A 21,958-nucleotide genomic window follows, 5' to 3' on the forward strand; every position below is an offset into this window, starting at 1 on the left:
TCTTTTTCAATCCAATATTTTTTTAAAATTGTTTTGTCCAGGAACCCTTTTATGTGTAATTCCAATTCATGCCACAAGGGACTTATACATGCTGGAACACATCTTGGGAAAAACGATTTATAAATCTGTATGCCATCTATGACTTACTTTCATTTATAAAATAGAACCTATAATAGCACTATACCTACCTAGATACTTAACTATTTTTAAATAATGAAAAGAAATAATTAGTCTGCATTGCTTACTGTAAGATGTAAGAATAATCTTTAAAAATATAGTTATGATCAAGACATTTGAACATTTTCATGTAAAAAAGATGTTACATTGAATATTACTAACTAATTGGGAGAAAAAGCCAAAATCTAATAACACTCCTTTTCATTTACAAACTTTTTCTCAGAAACATGATAGCAAAGGAGAAACAAACCTTGGTCGACGTTTAAAAAGTTTGTACAGTATGTCCACTTGATAACTAGGAATTTCAGAAAATTCCTTTTTAAAACTGCGATCTAAAACCTAAGGACAAACATATCATTGTCAGGGTTGAAACTCTGTTCAGAAACCTTTTATTTGTTGACAGTAATCTTCAAAATATAGGGTTGTATCACTTTGATTTAAAAAAGTCCTTACACCAGAAATTGACACAGTATTGTAAACTGACTGTATTTCAATAAAAAATATAAAAAATCCATGAAAACTTGGTTTATAACATAGACTTGTTAGAGGGTGATCACTCACTGTGCAAGGACTTCACAAAGACTTACTTTGAATAAGAAGCACCTCAGTAAATTAAAAATGTTATTTCATATAAGAGGTCTTAGAAATCATTTAGAACTGAAGTTTCACAGAATATTTACCTGTAAAACATGCAAGGTACCTCTATTTTATTCCATTCTGTTCTATTCTTCTGTTTGCTTTTCTACCCTATTCTTTTCCATTATAAGTTAGCTGGTCATAGCCTAGTAAATTGATTTCATGACAAACTAATGGTGCCTGCAAACTGAAGTTTGAAAAGCCTTAACATCTAGATGAGCTCTCTCTTTTTCTGTATAAGAGAAAGCTTAAACCAGAGAAGTTTACAAAAACTTATTTCACACAGTGATTTTTAAAAATATACAGTGACATAGAGTGAAGTTCACACATAACTGAGAATTATTGCAAGAGAAAAATCTATGAGGAAATTAAATTCTATCCTCTTAATCTCCCCAAAACAGGCAGTAGCAACTCTCTTGCGTAGATGAATGAGACAATGGAACTCACTTTGTCTTCTGCCACTAAGTTGTCATAGTGCTCCTTGTACACATCGAGGTCTTCTCTGGCTTTCCGGATGGCCTCTGCAGTCTGGCTCTATAACAACATCAGGAATAGAAGACTGGAACTGGAGATTTTTCAGGATAAAGAAAACTATTGGGATACTAAAAAGAACAAAGAATTCCCTAGTACAAGATAAATGTGAAGTATGGATAACACTTATAGAAGAAAGTAAACTGACTGGAGACTTCGAAAGAACAAACATCCAATCACCTGTTTCGAATACAGCCAGCTCTGCATGTGAGTGTGTAAGTGACTAGGGAACACAGTACATTCTTGGCAGGGCAGTATGGATGATGAAATTGCACGGGATTGGGCATCGCATGGACCTGGGTTCTGAATATATAAATGGACGATGGCCAGACCATGTATAGATAAAATAAAACTCTGACCCACAACCTGCAGCAACCAGCCAGGAAGTGAAACCACATCCTCTGCAGGGATCAGCCATAAACTGTCAGCACTTGGTCAATAACTTTCAGCTTTCCTAAATTCTGCCACCATTTCCAACTTAGGACCAACCAGAGAAAGCCAAATATGTTCCTCAAACAAATCACACAGGTTCCCCAAGATGGCCTCCTCATCTGTGAAAGAAGTCCCACACCCTGAGGGCTGTTATGAGTAGGACTGTATTTAGAAGGTGCTTTGTATATGCTCTTTAACAGACTCATAGCAAAAGTAAGTACATATGTCATATAATACTTCAAATCATTCATTCATAAATATCCATTATTAATACTAATAAAAGCTGACATTTTTTGAAAATTATTACGTGACAAGCATTTTGTATTCATTGTCTCTTTAATGAAACATACCCATTTGTGCTTCTATTTATTAGATGGAGTTTTTCAGAATATGACAGCTTTCATTCTATAAGCTAACCCATTACTTACATGTTTAGTGAAACACGGTGCTGAATGTTCCAGAGAGAACAACATTCCCTAGAGAAGAGCTTGCAACTAGCTTTAAAGGTTATATGTCTTGCCCGAGGTCCCCCAGCCAGTCAGTGCTTAAAAGCGGGCCCCTTCAACCATGAAGCCACACGACCTCGTTTTATAAAACATATGTCATAGGAAAGTTACAGTTTGTTTGACTGAATGATTGCAGATGCAGAGTCACGTAACTTTATGAACAGATTGGAGTGGGCAATTTCACTGGAGCAAGGTCCCAGACAGGGAGCCAACAATGCACACTGTTGAGTAAGAATAGAGAAGGAAGGAAGAGTCTAGGCGTGTGGGCTCTTGTTAGCTGAGAGCACCTTTGTCAGAAATGCTTGTGCTCACTTATCAGACACTATACTTACTTTCTCCTCCTGCTTCCTTGTAAGGTAGTTGTTCAGGAATGCTTCTCTGGAGCTTATTTCTTCATCCAACAGTAAAGAAAAAACAAGGTTATTTATTTTCAATTCCTCCTGTAGAAATAGTTAAAAAAAAAAAAGTGGAGGAAAAGATCAATACTCCTACCTAAGAAAGGATTTTTCATTCAGGGTCATGCACTTGGTACTCATCAAGCAAGTGTATGCCATACAAGTAAGAGAAATTCTTTTTAAGAAAAAGGGAATATAAACTGTTGCAATAATTACTCCATTATTTTTATCTTTTTCAATTTTTCATTGTAAGATAAAATAATACATAGAAAAATACATAAAACAAATGTACAGTTTAGTGAGTTATTATAAAGGCAAACCATTCTTGTAATCATCACTCAGTTCAAGAACTAGAACTTTACCACTGCCAGAAACCCATTCCATTTGTCCCCATTGTAATCTCAACCCCAATAATAACCACTGTCCTGACTTCTACAGTAACCGCTTCCTTTTGTTTCTTTGTAGTATTATTACTCAAATATGTATCTTTAGGTACTATTGTATAACTTGTCCATTGAAAATTATCACATTTTAAAAGTCTCTTATGATCCACGGTTCTCTTCTATCTCTTTCTTTTCCTTACATGTATTTGCAGTTATTTCTAGTTTCATCTAGTCTGGGTTGTACTAACTGCATACTTATGGTGAGTTAATCATAGTCCTTTATCCCGCATATTTCCTGAAAATTAGCAGCTGGGTCTGAGGACTGATCACATCCATGTTGGATCCTTTTGGCAAGATCATATGTGATACTGTGTTTTTTGATCGGGAAATATATATAGTATCAAGTTGACTTTCTTTTTGAGATGTTAGCAGCTGTAGATTTTCAACGCCCAGCTCCATTAAATCCACTGAAAGCTGCGAAATGGTGATATTCTATTTATATCATTTCTTTCTCACTTCTTATAAGTTGAAATCCTTTAATAAAGGAATGCTTCTCCCTGTCTGCTGTTTGGTTACCTATTGGTATAGTTCATACAGAAAGCAGAGTAAATACTTGAGGCTTTCATTTTATTAGTTTTTGGATAATTGGTTGTTATCCTCTGAAGGCATTTTTTCTTTTAAAAATATCACAAATTCATTATTCTAAACAAATTTGACGGGTTTCAGTTAATTGCAATTGTTATCATTGTTGAATCTTAAGTTGTCCCATTTATGGAAGCTTTTAAAATTGTCCTTTAAGTCCTTTTGATATTACTTAGTGGTCTTTGATAGTTTCCTCATTGTCTTATACGAAAATGCTCTAAGCATATCTTTTTAAAATAACAGCTTTAAGATGTATTTCACAATACATACACTTCTCTCCTTTAAAGTCTGTAATTCAATAGTTTTTAAAATTATATTCACAGTTGTGCAGCCATTATCACAATTTTAGAATATTTCATCACTTCTAAAAGAAATCTGTTAGCAGTAATTTCCCACTTCTCACATCTCCTAGAGGCCTTCCTGCCTCTGCCCCAAGGCAACCACTAATTAACTTCCTGTTTCTCTGGATTTGCCTATTCTGAACACTTCACATACATGGAATCATTCAGTATGTGGCCTAGGGTGTCTGACTTCTTTCACTTAATATGTTTTCAAGGTTCTCCATGTTGTAGAATGCATTAGTACTTTTTATTGCTGAATAGTATTTCATTATATGGATAAACCATGTTTTATTTATCCATTCATAGTCATTGGACTTTTGGACTGTTTCCACTTTTTGGTAACTAATATGCTCATATGACTAATGCTGGAGCTTTCATTCCCAGTCTCTCCCTACCCAACTACCATATACCATGTTTCCTCCCTGCTGGGCTGGTGATTATGTTCGCCTATTTGTGGCCATGACTCCTGAGGAACAGCCCCTCTCCCATGTCTACAGGTCTTGCTGGGTCCTGGTAGTAGTGTCCATCCTTGCCTCTTTTGTTTCTAGTTCCTGTGTGTTTCACTGTTCTTTGCTATTTCCCTTAACCCTGCCAATATCTTAGTAAAGAGTCCCTGCATTAACCTCTCTTACATTTAACCCTTTTAGGATACCATTCCTGTTGGGACCCTGATGATATAAACATCCTCCTGGAGGTTCTTTAACTTCTCTCATCTTTTTTGGTTGACCTCCCCATCCTTGCTTTGGTGAGACACATCTTTTAATAGCTTCCAGAGAATGGGTGCATATAAACTTTTGAGATCTTCTGTTTCTCAAAATATCATTATTCACCTCTTACACTCAATTGATCATTTGGCCAGGTACAGAATCTAATGTTAGGAATAATTTTCCCTCAGAATTTACAGCCTTCACTCTTGGTCTACTTGCTTCTAAGTTATTGCACACTTCATTTATATTCTTACTGTTGAATCAAATTGGGCCAGATTTTTCATCTGATCTTTTGGGGCCTGTGGATTAATCACTCATTTAACATATAGTATGAGCCCAGCTCTTTGCTGGTTGCTGGAAATACAAGGATGAACAAGATAGGCTCAGTTCCTGCCCTCATGGAGCTTACAGTCTTGGGAGCATTAAAAAGTAATTTCACATAAATTAAAATTCAGTTGTAATAGGTGATAGAAGTAAAAGAACAGAGTATGTAACAAGAAGATCTAACCCAGTCTGGGGCCTGACAGATGGATATAGCCCAGGAAGCAAAGAAGTCAGCAGAGAGTATTACTGGCAGAGTTGGGAGGAGGAACGACACTGGTGTGAACCAGGTGCCAGAGAAGTAAGTATGGCTAGTGTGGGGGAGGGGGGCCCAGATGTGGGTTGAGCAGGAGTCAGGGCCAGCGAGTGAAGGAACTTGGTGCAAGACAGGGTGTTGGTTTTTATCCTGAGAACAGTGAGAAGCCCTGAAGGTCCCTTAAAAGAATAAGTCATATTATGTAAAGCTTTTATTTACCTGGTTGACAACCATCTCTGCCTTCACTCTCTTTTCAAAGAGTCTTTTCAAATGTTCATCAAAACTCTGTGTGCTTTCTTGAATAGCATTTTGAAGTTTCTTCATTTCTGCTTCTAACGACTGAAAGGAAATCAACAGCAAAGTTAATGTTTCAGAATATCAAATGTTCCTAGAAGTGGTGTTCACATTTTGCCAAAAGGAACAGGTAGAGGGCAGGTCTTGTGAGATGTTCGGGGTGCCCTCTTCAACCAGAGATGTTACTCTTGGTCTGTTATATTGTAAATCTGAGATGTTTGCTTGAAAAAGGTTACACTGGAAAAAAATTAAAATCACTCATCAGGGCCAATGGTGCAAGCAGACATAGGCCTAGTAAAACAAACTGCAGCAAATCCTTCCAGAAAATTCTGACCCTCTATATAGGATGGAAATTTACAGGCACACAATCTGGCCCAGGGAAATCTTGATTTTTGTTTTTAAGTCATAAGTACAGTTGATTCTTGAATAACATGGGTTTGAACTGTGCATGCACATTTTTATGTAGATTTTTTTCCAACAAATTCGTACTACAGTACTATACTACCCACGGATGGTTGAATCCATGGATGTGGGGGGCTGATGGTAAAGTTATACAGACTTTGAGGAGGTCAGTGCCCTGAACCCTCAAGTTGTTCTAGGGTGAACTCTGTCTCCCTGTCCCTCCCTCTCCCTCTCCCTCCCTCTCCCTCTCCCTCTCTCTCTATATATACTCTTTCCTGTTTTCCTTATGTTTTGTCCCTCCAAATAGTTCTACATCAGGGGGAAAAAAGTCCTATCTCCTTTTTCAAAATTCCACCAAGACTTAGAGCTAAGCACACAGTAGGTAAGTGGAAAGCTATAAATTTACATTTTTAAGGAGAACAACATCTGCAGATAAATCCTAGACACAGTGTTACAAACTGTTTTTACCTTAAAATTTTTTTGTAACTCAAAAATTTTGATAAGCTTCAAAATTTACCGAAAAGTTGCAGGAATAGGACAAAGAATTCCCATAAACTTTTCACCAAATTAATCAATTCTTAATATTTTTCCCCATTTGCTTTATTGCTTGCTCATTCTCCTTCCGTCCTTCTCCCTCACCCCATCTTTGGTCTCAACCATTTGAGAATAAGCTGCAGACACTGGAAGACAGGCCAGTTACTTTGTGAACTGCCGCTCAGTTTAGGTCTGTGTGGTGTTTTCTCATGCTAGACTGGCGTATACATCTCTAGCAGGAACACTGCATAAATCATACTGCATCCTTCTCAATGTACCACACCAGGACATGATGTTGCTTTATTTCACCCTGGCTGATATTCTCTGTGATCACTGGCTTAAGTAGTGTCTGCCAGTTTCTCTATTATACAGTTACAATTTTTTTCATTTGTAATTAATTTGTTGGAAAATATGTTGATACTATGTAGAAATCTCATTCCTCATCAAACTTTTATCCACCAGTTTTAGCATCCACTGATAATTCTTACTTGAATCAATTATTACTATGATAGAATAATGCTGTTATTTTAAATTTATTTAAAAACCAAGTTCTCTCTGTGCTGGTTAATAAAGGAAGAGTCTAATCCTGGGAAGATTATGGAAAGAGAAGTTGAGCGAAATGTATAGAAACATGATGCAAGGAGAAACAGCATCTAAATTAGGCTAATTAAGCAATGAGGAAGTATTAAAAATAAAACAAACAAGTACACTCCTCTGGGCCAATTTGCTTCTAGTAATTTATGACACTATCTCACAGGAATGGAAAAATCCCATGGATTGTGGCCTTCTAGTACTTGTTTATCAAGCTCAGTTATTCCTGGGTTATGGGAGCGCCATCATACGGCAAATGGTCAAAGACTCAGCCTGCTGAGGCCAGATTGTCCAAGGGTCCCCAACCCACCCATCTTTAAAACACTGAGATTTCAGGCTTTTGAAGCTCTCTGGTCTGAAAGGAATTTTTTATAATATCAGAACTGCCTTTTGCTCTGTTCTTCAAATGCCCCACACTCTTCACATGGCAGGCCTCTCTCCATGCTTTTCCATCTGTCTAGGCTTGGGCGGATGTGATTCCACCCACCACAAACAGAAAGGCAGGGAGGATCTATGGGTGCAGTGTGGGTGAGCAGCAGATGCAGTGGTAGAAGAGTGAGGAAAATCTCTTCCAGCTGCTTCTCTTCTCCCAGTGAAATAGAAAATAAGGTGACAGTGAGCTGAGGGTCAGCTGTTAGAAGAAAACACACGAAGTGGTCCTCTAGGATTTGCTGCTTAAGGTGCAGTCCACTGACCAGCAGCAGCTGCACGGTGTGGTTACTTGTTAGAAATGCACAATCTCATAGTTCTCCCATTTCCTCAGAATGACAGAAGCTGAATTTACATTTTTAAAAAGATCCCCCAGGGGCTGTGGATTAAGGTAGGAGAAACTGAAATCTAGGGGGAATAGCATCACTGAGCAGCTCTAAGGACCCAATAAAGATAAAGGTCATCAGAGTGAAACCAGTCAGTATTTCTTCTTTACCCACTGTGTGGTGCAGGCGCAGAGAAGACAGAGTCCTGGTTTAAGGCTGAGGGTCAAGGCTGGGGTTTTACCAGGTGAGCCTGGCCAAGGAGCGAGGAGGTGAAGGTGTCAGCAGCAGGCCATCTTACAATGCAAGACCATGGGTAAATGCCGCCACGTTAGGCATCTATACTCCATAACTCCTTGAAATCTTTACTGCATTCAGGACTACTCATTTTGGTGTTTAGGTAAGTACTATCTTAGGATAAAATGCAGGGGCACTGCTAGATGGCTGCAGCGAATTAAACAGGGCCAGGTTAACAATAGGTTCGAAGAGATAAAGCCACTACAAAGCTGACAAACTGTCCTGCCTTGAATGATAGTATGATTTTACTTTCTTCACAAAAGAATAAATATTATTTACTTGGTTGTATACCATCATGTTTTACATTTCTATTGTAATTGTAGCAATTTTAATGTGAGAATATTTCTTTGCAATGGAAAGAAAAATAGGAGAACTGCACTGCAAAAATCTCAAATTAGAACTGCATTGATTGTGCCATTCTTCTCTCAAGTCTTTTCCTTGAAATTGAGAGCAAACCAAGCAAGACTATACAGCTCAAACTGACTAGATTATATAGAGCAGTACCTTGCAATGCCTTGAACATACCATCTAGGAGTTCACTAAACATTTGAAAAATGAATGAAGGACCAAATGAATTTTAATGATGTGAAATGTTGAAATCAGTAAGAACTTTAAAAATTGCTATATGTTCTTTCTGTTTTAAATGTTGTTAAGTCTTTAAATTTATCTCTACTCATTTCCTCAAATTTCCTTGAAAACTTAAGCTGAAACACTATCCTGACACACTGAGAAAATAAAGAACACTTCATTTGAAAAGATACTGAAACAAAACCCTTGATAAGGTATGTTATATTCTTTGCTCTTCTGACCTTTCTGTACTTATCTCTTTCTTCATTTAACTCCTTGACTTTTTTCTCATATTCTTTGAACTTTTTCCTTTCTTCTTCAGACCACAAAGTCTCAGGTTTTGCCATGAAAGCAGGTTGAGGAATCACCTGAAGATATAAAGGAAAGCATGTAGTCTAGGTCAAACATAAATGCAGAAGTACAGTAAAACTCAAGAGTTACTGTCATAGTTTAAAAAAAAAAAGAGTCCTTTAAAGGGCTTTAAAAAGGACAGTTCTTCACATGACCTAACACTTAGACCAAAGGATATCAAAAAAAAAAAAAAGTTACAACTTTTTTCTGTGAGTTGAGCAAGGTGAGCATTTTGGGATGTGCCCTGACTCTTAGGTGACAGGTCAGAAGTGTGAGTTGATATCTTCATAGCTAGAACCATGCCTGAGCTTCAGGGATGCCTATGTCAGGTATTAAAGGGAATGTTTCTTGGTGTAGCTGCAGAATTACAGGTGCAGTTCTATCCTTGCTTTCTGTACAGACCAAAGCCACTGTGGTTGCTTGTTTTTGTTCATTTGTTTTCTTTTTGTCAGACTGGAAGGCAAGCCTGAGGTTTCAAACTTCTTATTTGCTTGATGTGGTATGTTTATTAGGTACTGGGAGGTTGTATATTTGTTGCTGTAGAATTTCTAAAATTCAGGTTCACATGAGAAAAAAATGGTCATATTTAAGTAGCTCTCCTCACCCAATTCCACCTTCTATAAGGATGGCCAGAAATCTCACCATTCTCAAAATGTCTTCCTTCTTAACTTCCAGAACTCCTCCCATCATGTCCATGAGGGCTTGGCGTCTTAAGTTGGAGCCCTTGGGAAAGAGCCAGGGTCAGAAACGGTCACTGAGCTAGAGATCTGACATGACAGTGGCACTAGGGGCAGCCCCCACCCAATGTTAGAACGACTGCATTTAGGATTAGGGAGGGTAGGCAGTGGCATGGAGGGGAGAAGAGGAGGCTACTGGAGATTCCAGTGACCTCTGACCATTACAAATGCTTTGATGTATTTCTGTAGTGCAGTGCTAGTACAAGATTATTCAACCAAGTTAGGAACAAGTATCCCTAAAGGGAAAAGGGTCTTAGGTAGTTTGGGCAAAACTGCATACCTGTGGGATCACAAGTAATTCTGTTTTGGCTTTTTGCCATGCAGTAACATGTTTCAGAGTTCTAATCTGAAAGAGAAAACATAATTTCCTGGTATTATTCTTACAAAACTCAAACCAAACTTTCCTTTCACACACTGGCAGGAGGCTAGAAGGGACTAAGGGCATGGAGGGACTATCCGGATTTTGCAACCAATTTCCTATCTTGGAATGAAGATGAGTTCTAAAATGAGAGAGTTGGAAAAATAGATGGTTACTTTCAACAGGGGCTGTATAAGTGTTTGCTATTACTTCTTTTGCCCGAAAGGAATCAAGATGGCATCATATGAGCAAGGTTATTTTCTTTGAGTATTCTCTAGCATTTCTTACTTTTTATAAATGAAATATGGTTATATTTGAATTGTTTAAGCATTTACTGTAACTGCCTGTGTGCCAAACGCCTATTAAGAAGGCTGTCCAGTGAGCCCCTTTCTCTGAGACTCACACTGCTCTAATGACCTAATCACTGGAGCTCAATCAGCCCTGCTCCCATGATGTGAGCCGGTCTCCCTGGGTACAGGTGCTGGACCCAAGCTGGGCCAAGGAGCCCCTTCCCAGGAAAATCCAGAACTAGGGTCAAGAGAATATGGCTTGGACCAATTGCTCTCTTGAATGTAGGAGATATAACATAGAAACTGCTAGAGGCAGGTGAAATGCAGAGAGAAGAGTCAAGAGATGAAGAAAAAGCACTTCCAGACTCCCAACAAGCCCTACAAGGCTCCAGTGTATGGTTCCTGCTTCTTTCTAGGCTTAGTGTCCACATAGTCCCCGGACTCCATGGGATTCATAAAAGAAATTATCATTATTTTCTCAGGCTATGTTAACAGTTCTACTACTTGTAGCTGAGAATGCTACCTCATACAGTTGCTTCTAGTAGAGGAAACAAGATGATGAATACATAAGAGCCTGGAAAAATGTCATGGGAAATTAGGGAAGGGATGATGTATGGATGATCATACCTCAGCATTTTCCACAACAAGGGTTCTCTCTGGCTTCTCACAGTCCTCAAATTCTGGTTGCCAGACTGATTCTTGCAAGTCCAGATCTAAAATAATTTCGTGAATTCTTACATTTCTTTCCTTTATACGGGCAATTTCAATCTCTTTTTGTTTATATGCAGCATCAAACTCATTATTGAAAGCAGTTTTTACCTTATAAATAATATCCTGAAATATCAATACATTATTATAAATGCATCACATATCTTATCTTTACTGGCATGGTCCCACAGTTTTACTTTCCCTCCAAACTCATTTTACAAATTGTACGCAAATTAATCTTTCTAAAAATACTGTTTGTATTAAGTCCTTTCTTAGTTCGGATTAAGGCAACAGCATAACTGTTATACCACAAATTACTTCCAGAAATGTAAGTTGTAACTCAGTGTGCAGGTGTGTTGATAAATGCTCAAGTGGGAAATGGATACTTGGAAGCTCTTTGGCCAATTTCTCTACTTTTGTGTATGTTCTTTAAAAATGTCCATCATAAAATAGTTAAAAAGCAACATTCAGTATTTAAGTTAGGAAAAGTCTTTTCTATGGATCCTTGTTTGGGGGGATGAGGTGAGGAAAAGAAGGCCTATTGAGGTTGAAGAATCTTAGAAAGAATCACAACCATATACAATATTCTTCCTCTTATGGACAGGTCATTTTCAAGTAGAAAGAGAACCCAGGCTGGCCAGCTGGATCAGCCAGTTACTAAGGTGGCTGTGGGTCCAACTGGATCGCTCCGAGCTCTGCTGAGAAGCAGAATGGTGGGTCAACTGAAAGTAGCCTTTATATTACCATCAGCGTTCAGTCTATATATCTAGCCTACTGAACATGAAACCATTAAAGCAGGGTAGTGAAATGATCTTAACAGCTGGCAGCAGAATTCCTCTTAGGCTGAAATTATCTTGTTGGAAAATGCCTTAATAAAGCAGCAGGAAGGTGAGACACTGAGGGCATGGGTCAGCAGAAGCTGAGCAACAAAAGAGATAACAGTTCTCAGTACAAATGTACAGGAATTTCAGGGATTGGAAGACATGAAGAAGAGAAAAAGATAGCAAGAGAGAGCCGTGTGATATGGCAGGAGGCTAGAACTCAAATTGCAGACATGACTGAAGGATTTTCAGGGATAGGAATGGCCAAACATTAAATTTCAAACCATCAGCACTGGTGTAATCTCAGTTACTGAACTTCCAAAAACCTTCAGTAGGGATGTACTTTCATGTGTTCTGAAACTGACTTGTTTGGTTGAAAGCCTGAAGGACACCATATCTTAACCCTGAGCCCCTGTACAGAAGTCTTAGAGAGGAAATTACATTTCCCCAGGTTCAGGGGATAGATAAGCAATCATCGTTATCTGACAAGGAGGTCCTTACTGACGTCTGGGTTACCTAGAAGGTGTCATTCAAGGATAACTTTTTATCTTTGAGTTTCCTGAAGATCTAAGTAGGAAAATGGTTTGTGGTGTTAGCCAGTGGAGGGTGCTTTTTAGAAAAGCTGGTATCACAGAACTAACTCCAAATGGATGAAAGCAACTCTTGTCTACAAACTCTGTTTAAAGAACATGGATGCTAGCCATCTGGATATATCTCTGTGTACTTCAAAAACATCATTTGATTGGCATTAGATTTCAGTTTAAGCCTTTGCAAGACACTTCATGGAAAATTTTAGACATTTTCAAGGATAAAGAAAAAATTCACTCACTTTCAGTAATATAATTTGGTTGATTTTCTCCTCTCTGGAATGAAGCTCCAACTGGCTGGACAGCAAAGAAGTATGTACCCTAAAATCAGTACTCAGACTGCCAAGCAGGTAATTGGGCAAGTTGCTGTCTTTTACTGTCTTATCTTCCTCTTCTTCATCCTCCTCCTCATTATGCTTTTTAACCAAGGTAATTCCAGACTGAGCCTCTACAATTTCCTTCTGCAGCTAAATATAGAAAAAAATGAAAGTTATACAATAATAAGAATTCTCTAAAGGACAGTTTTGGGGCAACTTACTTATTTCAACAATTATTTTAAGATGTTAATTGTGTTGCCAACAGCTGAATTTAAAGTGATAGATAGTTCCTGAACCTGTTGAAGAGAAAGCTTCAGAAACTGATAAACTGTGACTAAATCAAAAGAGTAAAAATTGTTCTGGATAGTATGTAATATTCATCTTTTTCTGTCAGAATGACAGCTGATTGTAAATATTTTGAGTCTTTCTTGGTACTTAAGCATTAAAAAATACACCTTCTCTTCATATTGTACAAAGGAACTTATTCACATAGGACTGGTGGGTATAAGTAAGAAGAATTAAGCATGCTTTCATTTTATGTTTCAGAAAAAGAATGGATGCAGAGTTCTAGCCAAAATGAAACTACACCCATTGGGCAGTGTTTTGGTTATGGTTTGACAGAGATTGCTGGGGGCAGAGATGGGGAAGCTGGGATTGCTTCAGGAAAACCATAAATCGCATCAAAACAGATTCTACTTTATCCTTGGCCAGTTATCTCAAAATACAATTGCTAGTAATAATAACATGATGAAGAGTATGTGTGGATGAAGAATGTCTGACCAGGACAAGAACAAAGTCCTAAATCTAATTTTTTAAAGTATAGCATCATATTTGACAGCTAGCCAGTGTGTTAGGATATAGGCTCCCATATTCATTAGAATATATTCTACACATAAACATGGACTAAAAACATAAATACAAATAATATCTAAACTTAAGCAGTATTTCAACTCAAACATGTATTAGGAAACCTGGAAACAAAACACATCGCTTAGATAAACATATATAGATTTAAGATTGTACTTTAAGACACTCTGCTTCAATATTCTTTTGCTGCACAACTCTCTTCAATTCTTTCAACTCTTCATCTGTGCGTTCTTTCATTGGGAAGTTCTCGACCACATAGGGGATATGAAAGCACTTGGAGAAAAAAAGAAAAGCAAGATGAAATAAATTCATTTTTAGTTAATGTGTTTGGAGCCGGAGCAGAGTGGAGAATGTTTTCCCTGATTAAAATTAATTTATAGGTTATCATCATGCATGAGTGAAATGGCAGATGGAAGCTTTCTTTAAATTAAAACAATGTATTCCATCAGTATTGGTGTAAAATTTGTATAAAAATACCGTGCTTTTGCAGAAGATTTATTTCCAGAGCAGCGCTTCTCAACTAGATGTGATTTTTGCTTGCCCCTGTCCCTGGCCTCTCCAGCCACCCAGGGACATTTGACAATGTCTAGAAATATTTTTGATTGTCACTAACCAGCATGGTAGATACTACTGGGGCCTAGAGGCCAGGGATGTTGAAAAACATCCTCTAATCCATAGCACAGCCCCCACAACTAAGAATTATCCAGCCCCAAATGTGCTGCTCTTGAGAAACCCTGTTTTAGAGCAATACTTAATCACATAAATGTAGGGTGACCAATACTTCATTATCTAAACAGGGGGGCATATTTGAAAGTGAAAAATAGTTGAAAGTGAAAAAAAGATAGTGCTGTTAATAGTTATTCTAGGACCACAGGCATAAAATGTGACTTTTGGTCACCCTACACAAAGAGGGAAATTGTGTTGGGAGGAATCTCAATAAAAAGGCATGAAAAACAGCCTTTTAGAAAACGTGGAGGTAGGCACCGGGTTGAGATGTGAACAATATTATGTCTTGTTTTCAATCTTTGTGGAATGTGAGTGAGGTGGCCTTTTGGAATAAACAGATATTGAGACCCGGATATGGGTGGCATCATAGAGGAAAGAGGGAAAGAGGTGCTGAGACAAATCATAAGAGATGCTGGCTTAGAAGCACATGGGGACTGAGCAGGGAGGGAAGAATGAGACAAGAGAAAGTGACATATCGAGGTGGAATTCAGTACAGGAAGGCACAAGGCATGCTTCAAATGCTTTCCTATGTATAGATTTTCTTACACAACTTTTTCTTTTTAAAATTTTCTGCCATGAGACTTTCCATGAAAATTCTAATTGGCTAAGGTGTCATACCTGGAGTTTTATCTGTTACCTTAAGAGCTCGGCCTTTCACAGCCATCGAATTCCAGCATTCCTCTTTGATTAGTTCAGCCAAATATCTCTTGGCTAGGTTTTGCATCTCAATATCCTTTCTTATCTTGAAGAGTGCAAATGAAAGAAAAAAAAAATGAAAATGTGGCCTCTTAAAAAAAAAAATCTCAATTGTAAATTCATTAACCAAATGCACTTGGAGGAGGACTTCTGTGTCTTTGAGAAGCTAAAGTTTAGTCTGAAGGTTTAGGGTTTCCTTCCTTGAGAACCATGGTGTCAATACAGACTCCATGAAGGGCCAGGCAGGTTCTACACAGGAGCCAGGCAGGTGTGTAGGCAGTTGTGTGGCTGCAGTGGTTGGATAGCTAACACACACATCATCACAGACCTGGCTGGTTGGTGGAGGGCAGTGAGGCAAACCCACTGTGCCAAGTCTTCCTGTTTTATTAGAAAAGTTTGAAATTTTTAATTTTATGAAACTGCCAGATATCTAAATGTTGTCTTAAGTCTTGTCAGTGTATATTTGAGGTGCCAGTTTGTGACCTCTGTCTTGGGGTCTTTATTACACTTAATTCTTCTATTATTTATGTCCACCAGGAAATGAATGTTCCACTGTTGTTGGGGATCAGATGATGTACCTTCTCCCGTTTAGAAGCATATGTGTTACCTCAATCAGTTTTATCTCCTTAAGTGATTCTATTGCTTAATATTTAATTGATTAAGTATTCCTTTTTTTTAACTTTTTTTATTGAGTTAGTCACTTCACAATGTTGTGTCAAATTCCAGTGTAGAGCACAATTTTTCAGTTATAGATGAACATATATATATTCATTGTCACATTTTTTTCACTGTGACCTACCATAAGATCTTGTATATACATCCCTGTGCTATACAGTATAATCTTGTTTATTTAGTCTACATTTTGAAATCCCAGTCTGTCCCTTAAGTATTCCTATTTTAATAAAGTTTGCACAAAGAGCTGGTTTGAAAGCGACACTCAACAATCTTCAGTCTTTAGGGTCCTCTTCAGAAGTATTTTTGCATTTCACTTTGTTGGCAGAATTATTAGCAAATCAGCTAAAAATAATATCTCCCAGATTAGAAAATGTTTTATTCATTCATTCATTTATTCATTTATTTATGTTTCCTTTATCCATTGTCTGAACAAATACTTTGTTGATTTACATTTAATTTATTTTTTATTTTATCCATTGACTTAATGGCTAATACAATTTTTTTTTTACTAAACAGCTATTTTGGCATATCAATTGTCAGAACCTGCCTGATTCCCAGCCTCCCCTAGACCTCCTCTTGCCATTCCTGAGGCTATTTGATCAATCCCTCCAGACAAATACCAGTACTGTGTCCAGGTGATCATTACTGGGTTTGGTTTTGTCCCTATTGTTGAGATTCTGGACAGGCTGGCTAGTAACCTGGTCCATTTAGGACTGGGATCCCTAACTCTTCCCAGGGAACAGTATTCTGCTCCCAGCTGGGTTTGTGGTGCCATCTGCTAACATTGTTCTGTTCTGGACTGTCTGATTCCACTATCATGTCCAATCTAGCACTTGAGCATGGAGAGAAAAGCAATGACAGGGTAAGGATGGGGCAGGTACCTAACCCAAACTCATTTTGGAATAATCAAGATGAACGGGCTGGGAGAAGCTGACGCCAGAATAGGAGGGGCATTCCAGGCCTGAGTGAGGCCAGGGCCAAGGAGGATGAGCCAGAAGCCTGGTGGACAGACAGGGAGAGCTTCCTGGCTCAGACTCACGTTGTCAATTCTTAGCTAAGTGACTCTAGTGCCTAAACTTTAGTTTCTTTAAGTGGGGAAAACAATAACCTACCTTTTTGGATTGTTGTAACAATCAAGTAACATTCAAAAAGCCCCTAGATTGGTGCCTATCTGTTATAATAAGAAAAAGGGATAATTTCTAATAATTTCCTATTGTCTATTTAATAAAAAAAGCCAAATTCTTTACCACGATACGCAAAATCTTCTGTGCCCCCCTCTGCCTACCTCCCCCATCTCATTCCATGAGGCTCTCTCCTGTTCACTGTGCTACAGCCTTCCTGGCCTTTCTGTTCCTGGAATGCTTCGAGCCATTTCTGTCCTAGGGCCCTTGCTCTTGCTGCTCCTTTTGCCTGACACTCTTTCCTCAGATCTTTGCATAGCCAGCTCCCTCTCTTCTCTTAGTTCTCAACTGAAATGTCATCTCTTTAGTTGTCTTCTTTGATCACAGAAGTAGAGCCCTCACATCTATCATAATATCCAGTTTGTTTCCATCATACCATATATAGAGATTTGTTTATGGTCTGTGTTCTCCGCTAGATTAGCCCCATGTGGGTGGGACCTGTCTGTCTTAGTCATTGTATTCCTAGCACCTAAAATGGTGCCTACACGTAACAGGTGTTCAATAAGTGTTGCAGAATGAATGAATGGATGGATGAATGATCATCCAGGTAAGTTTTACCTTCTTGAGTTAGTCCCTTGATGTATTTTTGGTCTTGATTCTGTTATCCAATATACTTCCTCTCATTCGCAGCCTCATGTCATTTGCCAATTTGATAGATCTCCCTCATTTTTGTATCTTCAGTCATTAATAAACATGTTTAACAGGACAAAGTCTTGGGGCACATGATTGGAAATCTCTTTACTAGAAACATCTGTCAAATAATCAGCCTCTTTTTGGTGTAGTTGTTTAATCAACTATAATCCACTTAAATGTCCTTGAATCCAGCTGTATTTCATCCTCTTGTTCAGACGGAAAAATGTTTCTATACTTGCATGCTCAAAAAATCAAATGTACTGTGCAGACTGAGAAAGCGGTTATTTAAGAACATCCTGTGTATAACACAGTTAGAGCTTTTACCTAAAATAAAATCCATATGAGTAAGCAATGTGATGTGACTGCCACAAAAAGATGTAAAGGATAAATTAACAGAATTATGGTATCTAGAAAAATGGAGGTTTCAGTTTATGCTTTTCTCTAAACTGGAAAGATAATAACTGGAATTCTTTTGTGGGTGCCATAAAGAAATAAAATGAAATTAGAGGAAAATTACATGGTGACAATGAAGCTATTTTAAGTACAGTATATGACAGTCACAGGAGCTGGGACAGCTAGCTTAGATAAGAGAAGATACATAGGTAATGTGGTAATTGCTAATCTTCTCTAGCCATTTTCAGAGTGGCTATGGAGTAGATGGTGCTCAAAGAATAGAACAATCAGTGAGTACAGGCAGAAAGATTCCAACTCTAAGAAAGAGCTTACCGAACCAAAAACGTTTGAAGTTGGCACGAGGTGGCTGAGGAGATTTCTAAAAATGTTCAAGTATACGGTAGAAGATGGTTGGCACGAATGTCATGGGGGAGAGACAGACACAGATGCCTGGCTGGTCTAGATGCTCTTCTTTCCCCTATTCCCCCAGATTCAGAAATTCTCTGACTTATTCCATTTATATGCACTAAGTTTGCTTTATTCGCACCATGATGGGAAAGTTTCATTTTATTTGCATTATCCTGGGAAAATTCTGCTTCCTATTTTCTTTTTACTTTATTAAATGTTTACACTGCTTGACTCATACCTTTGCCACTTCTTCCTCACTTTCATCATGGAGCCTTTCCAGTTCCTCAAGATCCAGGCCAAATTCTTGTTGCTCTAATTTTGCGATATTATCTACTGCTTTGTTTTCTTTCATCATGTCCAGAACCTGAATTTTCCAATAGGAAAGGATGGTGACAAGTATAAGAGTTAAACTTTAAAGAGATGGTTTTCTGAGTCTCTTCAGATAGTAATCAATTAAAAAAGACATATTCTGTTTATCTAAATGTAACTATCAAGTAAAGAATTAGGTTATAGACTTATTTAAGTTTTAAGGTTTAATCCATAAAAGCTCATGGATTATGTTTTAAAATGACATAAAATATGTAAAACAACAAAAATATGCAAATTCATCACTTCATTGAATGATATTAAAGGATTACTGATATTTAGATGTGCTAATGGTGTTACTATTATGTGTTTTCAGAGTTCTTATCTTTTAGAGATTCACATAATTAAAGATGAAATGATCTAACATCTGGGATTTATTTTAAAACAATCAAGGGAGAGGATAATGGATGAGGTATAGGGAAACAATACTGGTTATTAGATTTATATGTTATTATTCCCTCTACTTTTATATATATTTGAACATTTCTATAACAAAAAATCTTTAAAAATTTATAGCTTCAAAAATTTCAGGGATAAAGGATACACACTGCAATATATATGAAAAAGTATTAATAACTTCACAATATAAAGAGCCCTTACAAATCAACAAAAATAAGGAAGACACTGTGATAGAAAAAAGATGAGGACTTCAGTTTCAGAATGGACTGAGAATGGGCTTTACAATCTTCCTTTCCTGCCCCAATCCATAAAATTAAAAGAAAGAAATGTATAATAAATAGATAAATCCAATACTGCCATTAAGAAGGGGAAAAAAGGATCATTCAGTAGCATGTACTGTAACATCTGAAAGATGAAAATCAGGTGGATCTGAACAATGGGTCATAGCCCCTAGTGTCCCCTAAACTGTACTCAGCAAAAAATTGGAATACCTGCTGAAATCACATCTCCTACACATCTTCCTCCCAAGCTGCCTAACAGGTGTAATGGAATTATTTTTGGGGGGAGGGGGTAGAATTAAACATTTTTATTTTAATGTTTTTGTTTCATTCCTTTTCAGGAGAAGTTATTCTACTTATATTGGGGTGGGGGAGTCAAGTGCAATTTTACTCACTTACTTTTTTTTTTTAATTTTATTTTTTATTGAAGTGTAATTGATTCACAATGTTAGTTTCCAGCATACAGCAAAGAGATTCAGTTATACATATACATACACATAGATTTTTTCCAGACTCTTTTCCATTATATGTTATTATAAGAAATTGAATATAGTTCCCTGTGCTATACAGTAGGTCCTTGCTATTTATCTATTTTATATATAGTAATGTGTATCTGTTAATCCCAAACTCCTAATTTATCCCTCCCCTGCCTTTTCCCCTTTGGTAACTATAGTTTGTTTTCTATGTCGGTGAGTCTGTTTTGGTTTGTAAATAGAATTTGTATCGTTGTTTTAGATTCCACATATAAATGATATTATATGATACTGTTCTTTCTCTGTCTGATTTACTTCACTTAATATGATAATCTCTAGGTCCATTCATGTCGCTGAAAATGGCATTATTTCATTCTTTTTATGGCCAAGTAATATTCCATTATATATATCCCATCTTCTTTATCCAGTCATCTGTCAATGGACATTTAGGTTTTTTCCATGTTTTGGCTATTGTAAATAGTGCTGCTGTAAACATTGGGGTGCATGTATCTTTTCGAATTGTAGTTCTCTCCAGATACCTGCCCAGAAGTGGGATTGCTGAATCATATGGTAAGTCTATTTTTAGTTTTTTAAGGAAACTCTATACTGTTTTCCATAGTGGCTGCACCAATTTACATTCCCACCAACAATGTAGGAAGGTTCCTTTTCCTCCATACCCTCTCCAGCATTTATTATTTGTAGACTTTTTAATGATGGCCCCATTGTAGTTTTAATCTGCATTTCTCTAATAATTAGCGATACTGAACATGTTTTCATGTGTCTGTTGGCCATCTGGATGTCTTCTTTGGAGAAATGTCTATTTAGGTCTTCTGTCCTTTTTTTTGATATTAAGATGTATGAGCTGTTTGTATATGTGTAGTGGAATTATAATAGGGAATTTCAATTATAAAGATGAGATTACAATAATAAAAATAAAAATCAATCACTAAATATTTAGAGAACAACAAGACCATTGAAGAGAGGCAATAAATTCAACAAATAGAAAACTAGTTATCAAAAAAAAAAGTTAAGATGAGCAGAATTTTACAGTAACTAGCGATGCCAAATATTATATCACAAAAATAATCAAGAGATCATGAAACTTGAAAGTTTAATCTTTGAGACAAAAAATTCAATAGATGGTCTAAATAGCAAAATGGACACAGCTGAAGATAATTAATGATCTGTAAGAGTCAGTTAAGTATTCTACCTAGGTATAACAAAGGATAAGGAGATGAAAAATGTAAAAGAAAAATTAATACACATGTATGATATATCTAGAAGTACCTATTTCTAATATGACTTTTAGAAAGAGCTAATAAAGAGAACAGGGGCCACGATGTTTGAAGAAACAATAAGGGAGAATTTTTTTAAAACACAATAAAGCATGAATATTCAAGATTCAAAGAGTATAACAAGTGTTGAGCCAGCTCAGGTCTAGACACAGAAATGTGGTGAAACTTAAAAACCAAATTCTAAAACATTTCCAAAGAGGAAGACAGTACCACAAAAATAGAAGAATCAGAGTAATAGAAGAATTCACATCAGCAACACTGAATGCAAGAATACAATGGATCAGTAGCTTTGGATCAAAGTTTTAAATGGAAGAAAAACCTTGAATCTCTAATTCTATAGTCAAACCATCATTCAAGTATGAGGTCAAAGAGAATTAAGTCATTTGTAAATTTCAGGGGCTCAGAAATTTCACTAATACCTACCCCTCTGAAAGGAGTATTAAGGATGTACTGAAGCCAAAGGAATGGCAGGAATGGCAGGTAGGAAGACTAAGTCTAAATAAGATTTACACAAAGGGTTTCTTAAAATAGCAATTTAGAACTATAATCCTAAATGAGTATCAATAAGAGAAGGTGGGGGAAGCAGAAGGAGAAATGAAAAAGTAAAAAGTAAGAACAACATAAGCACTCTGGGG

At 37.1% G+C, this 21,958-nt stretch overlaps 1 protein-coding gene across 8 annotated transcripts in view; it reads right to left on the reverse strand.

The window, feature by feature from the left end:
• The window catches only part of CFAP43 (cilia and flagella associated protein 43), a 90,070-nt gene that overhangs the window by 11,632 nt on the left and 56,480 nt on the right, over positions 1–21,958 (reverse strand). For all 8 annotated transcript variants that reach the window (XM_072971830.1, XM_072971831.1, XM_072971829.1 and 5 more), the window contains 12 exons: positions 18,751–18,876; positions 15,164–15,268; positions 13,957–14,073; positions 12,859–13,083; positions 11,128–11,334; positions 10,133–10,198; positions 9,758–9,838; positions 9,007–9,132; positions 5,547–5,666; positions 2,615–2,722; positions 1,261–1,347; positions 428–516 (listed from right to left, as the gene is read on the reverse strand). In XM_072971830.1, the coding sequence (XP_072827931.1) occupies positions 428–516; positions 1,261–1,347; positions 2,615–2,722; positions 5,547–5,666; positions 9,007–9,132; positions 9,758–9,838; positions 10,133–10,198; positions 11,128–11,334; positions 12,859–13,083; positions 13,957–14,073; positions 15,164–15,268; positions 18,751–18,876 (1,457 nt within the window). The remainder of the gene's footprint in view (positions 1–427; positions 517–1,260; positions 1,348–2,614; positions 2,723–5,546; positions 5,667–9,006; positions 9,133–9,757; positions 9,839–10,132; positions 10,199–11,127; positions 11,335–12,858; positions 13,084–13,956; positions 14,074–15,163; positions 15,269–18,750; positions 18,877–21,958) is intronic.

The sequence above is a fragment of the Vicugna pacos genome, chromosome 11, assembly GCF_048564905.1.
Source record: "Vicugna pacos chromosome 11, VicPac4, whole genome shotgun sequence".
NCBI lineage: Eukaryota > Metazoa > Chordata > Mammalia > Artiodactyla > Camelidae > Vicugna > Vicugna pacos.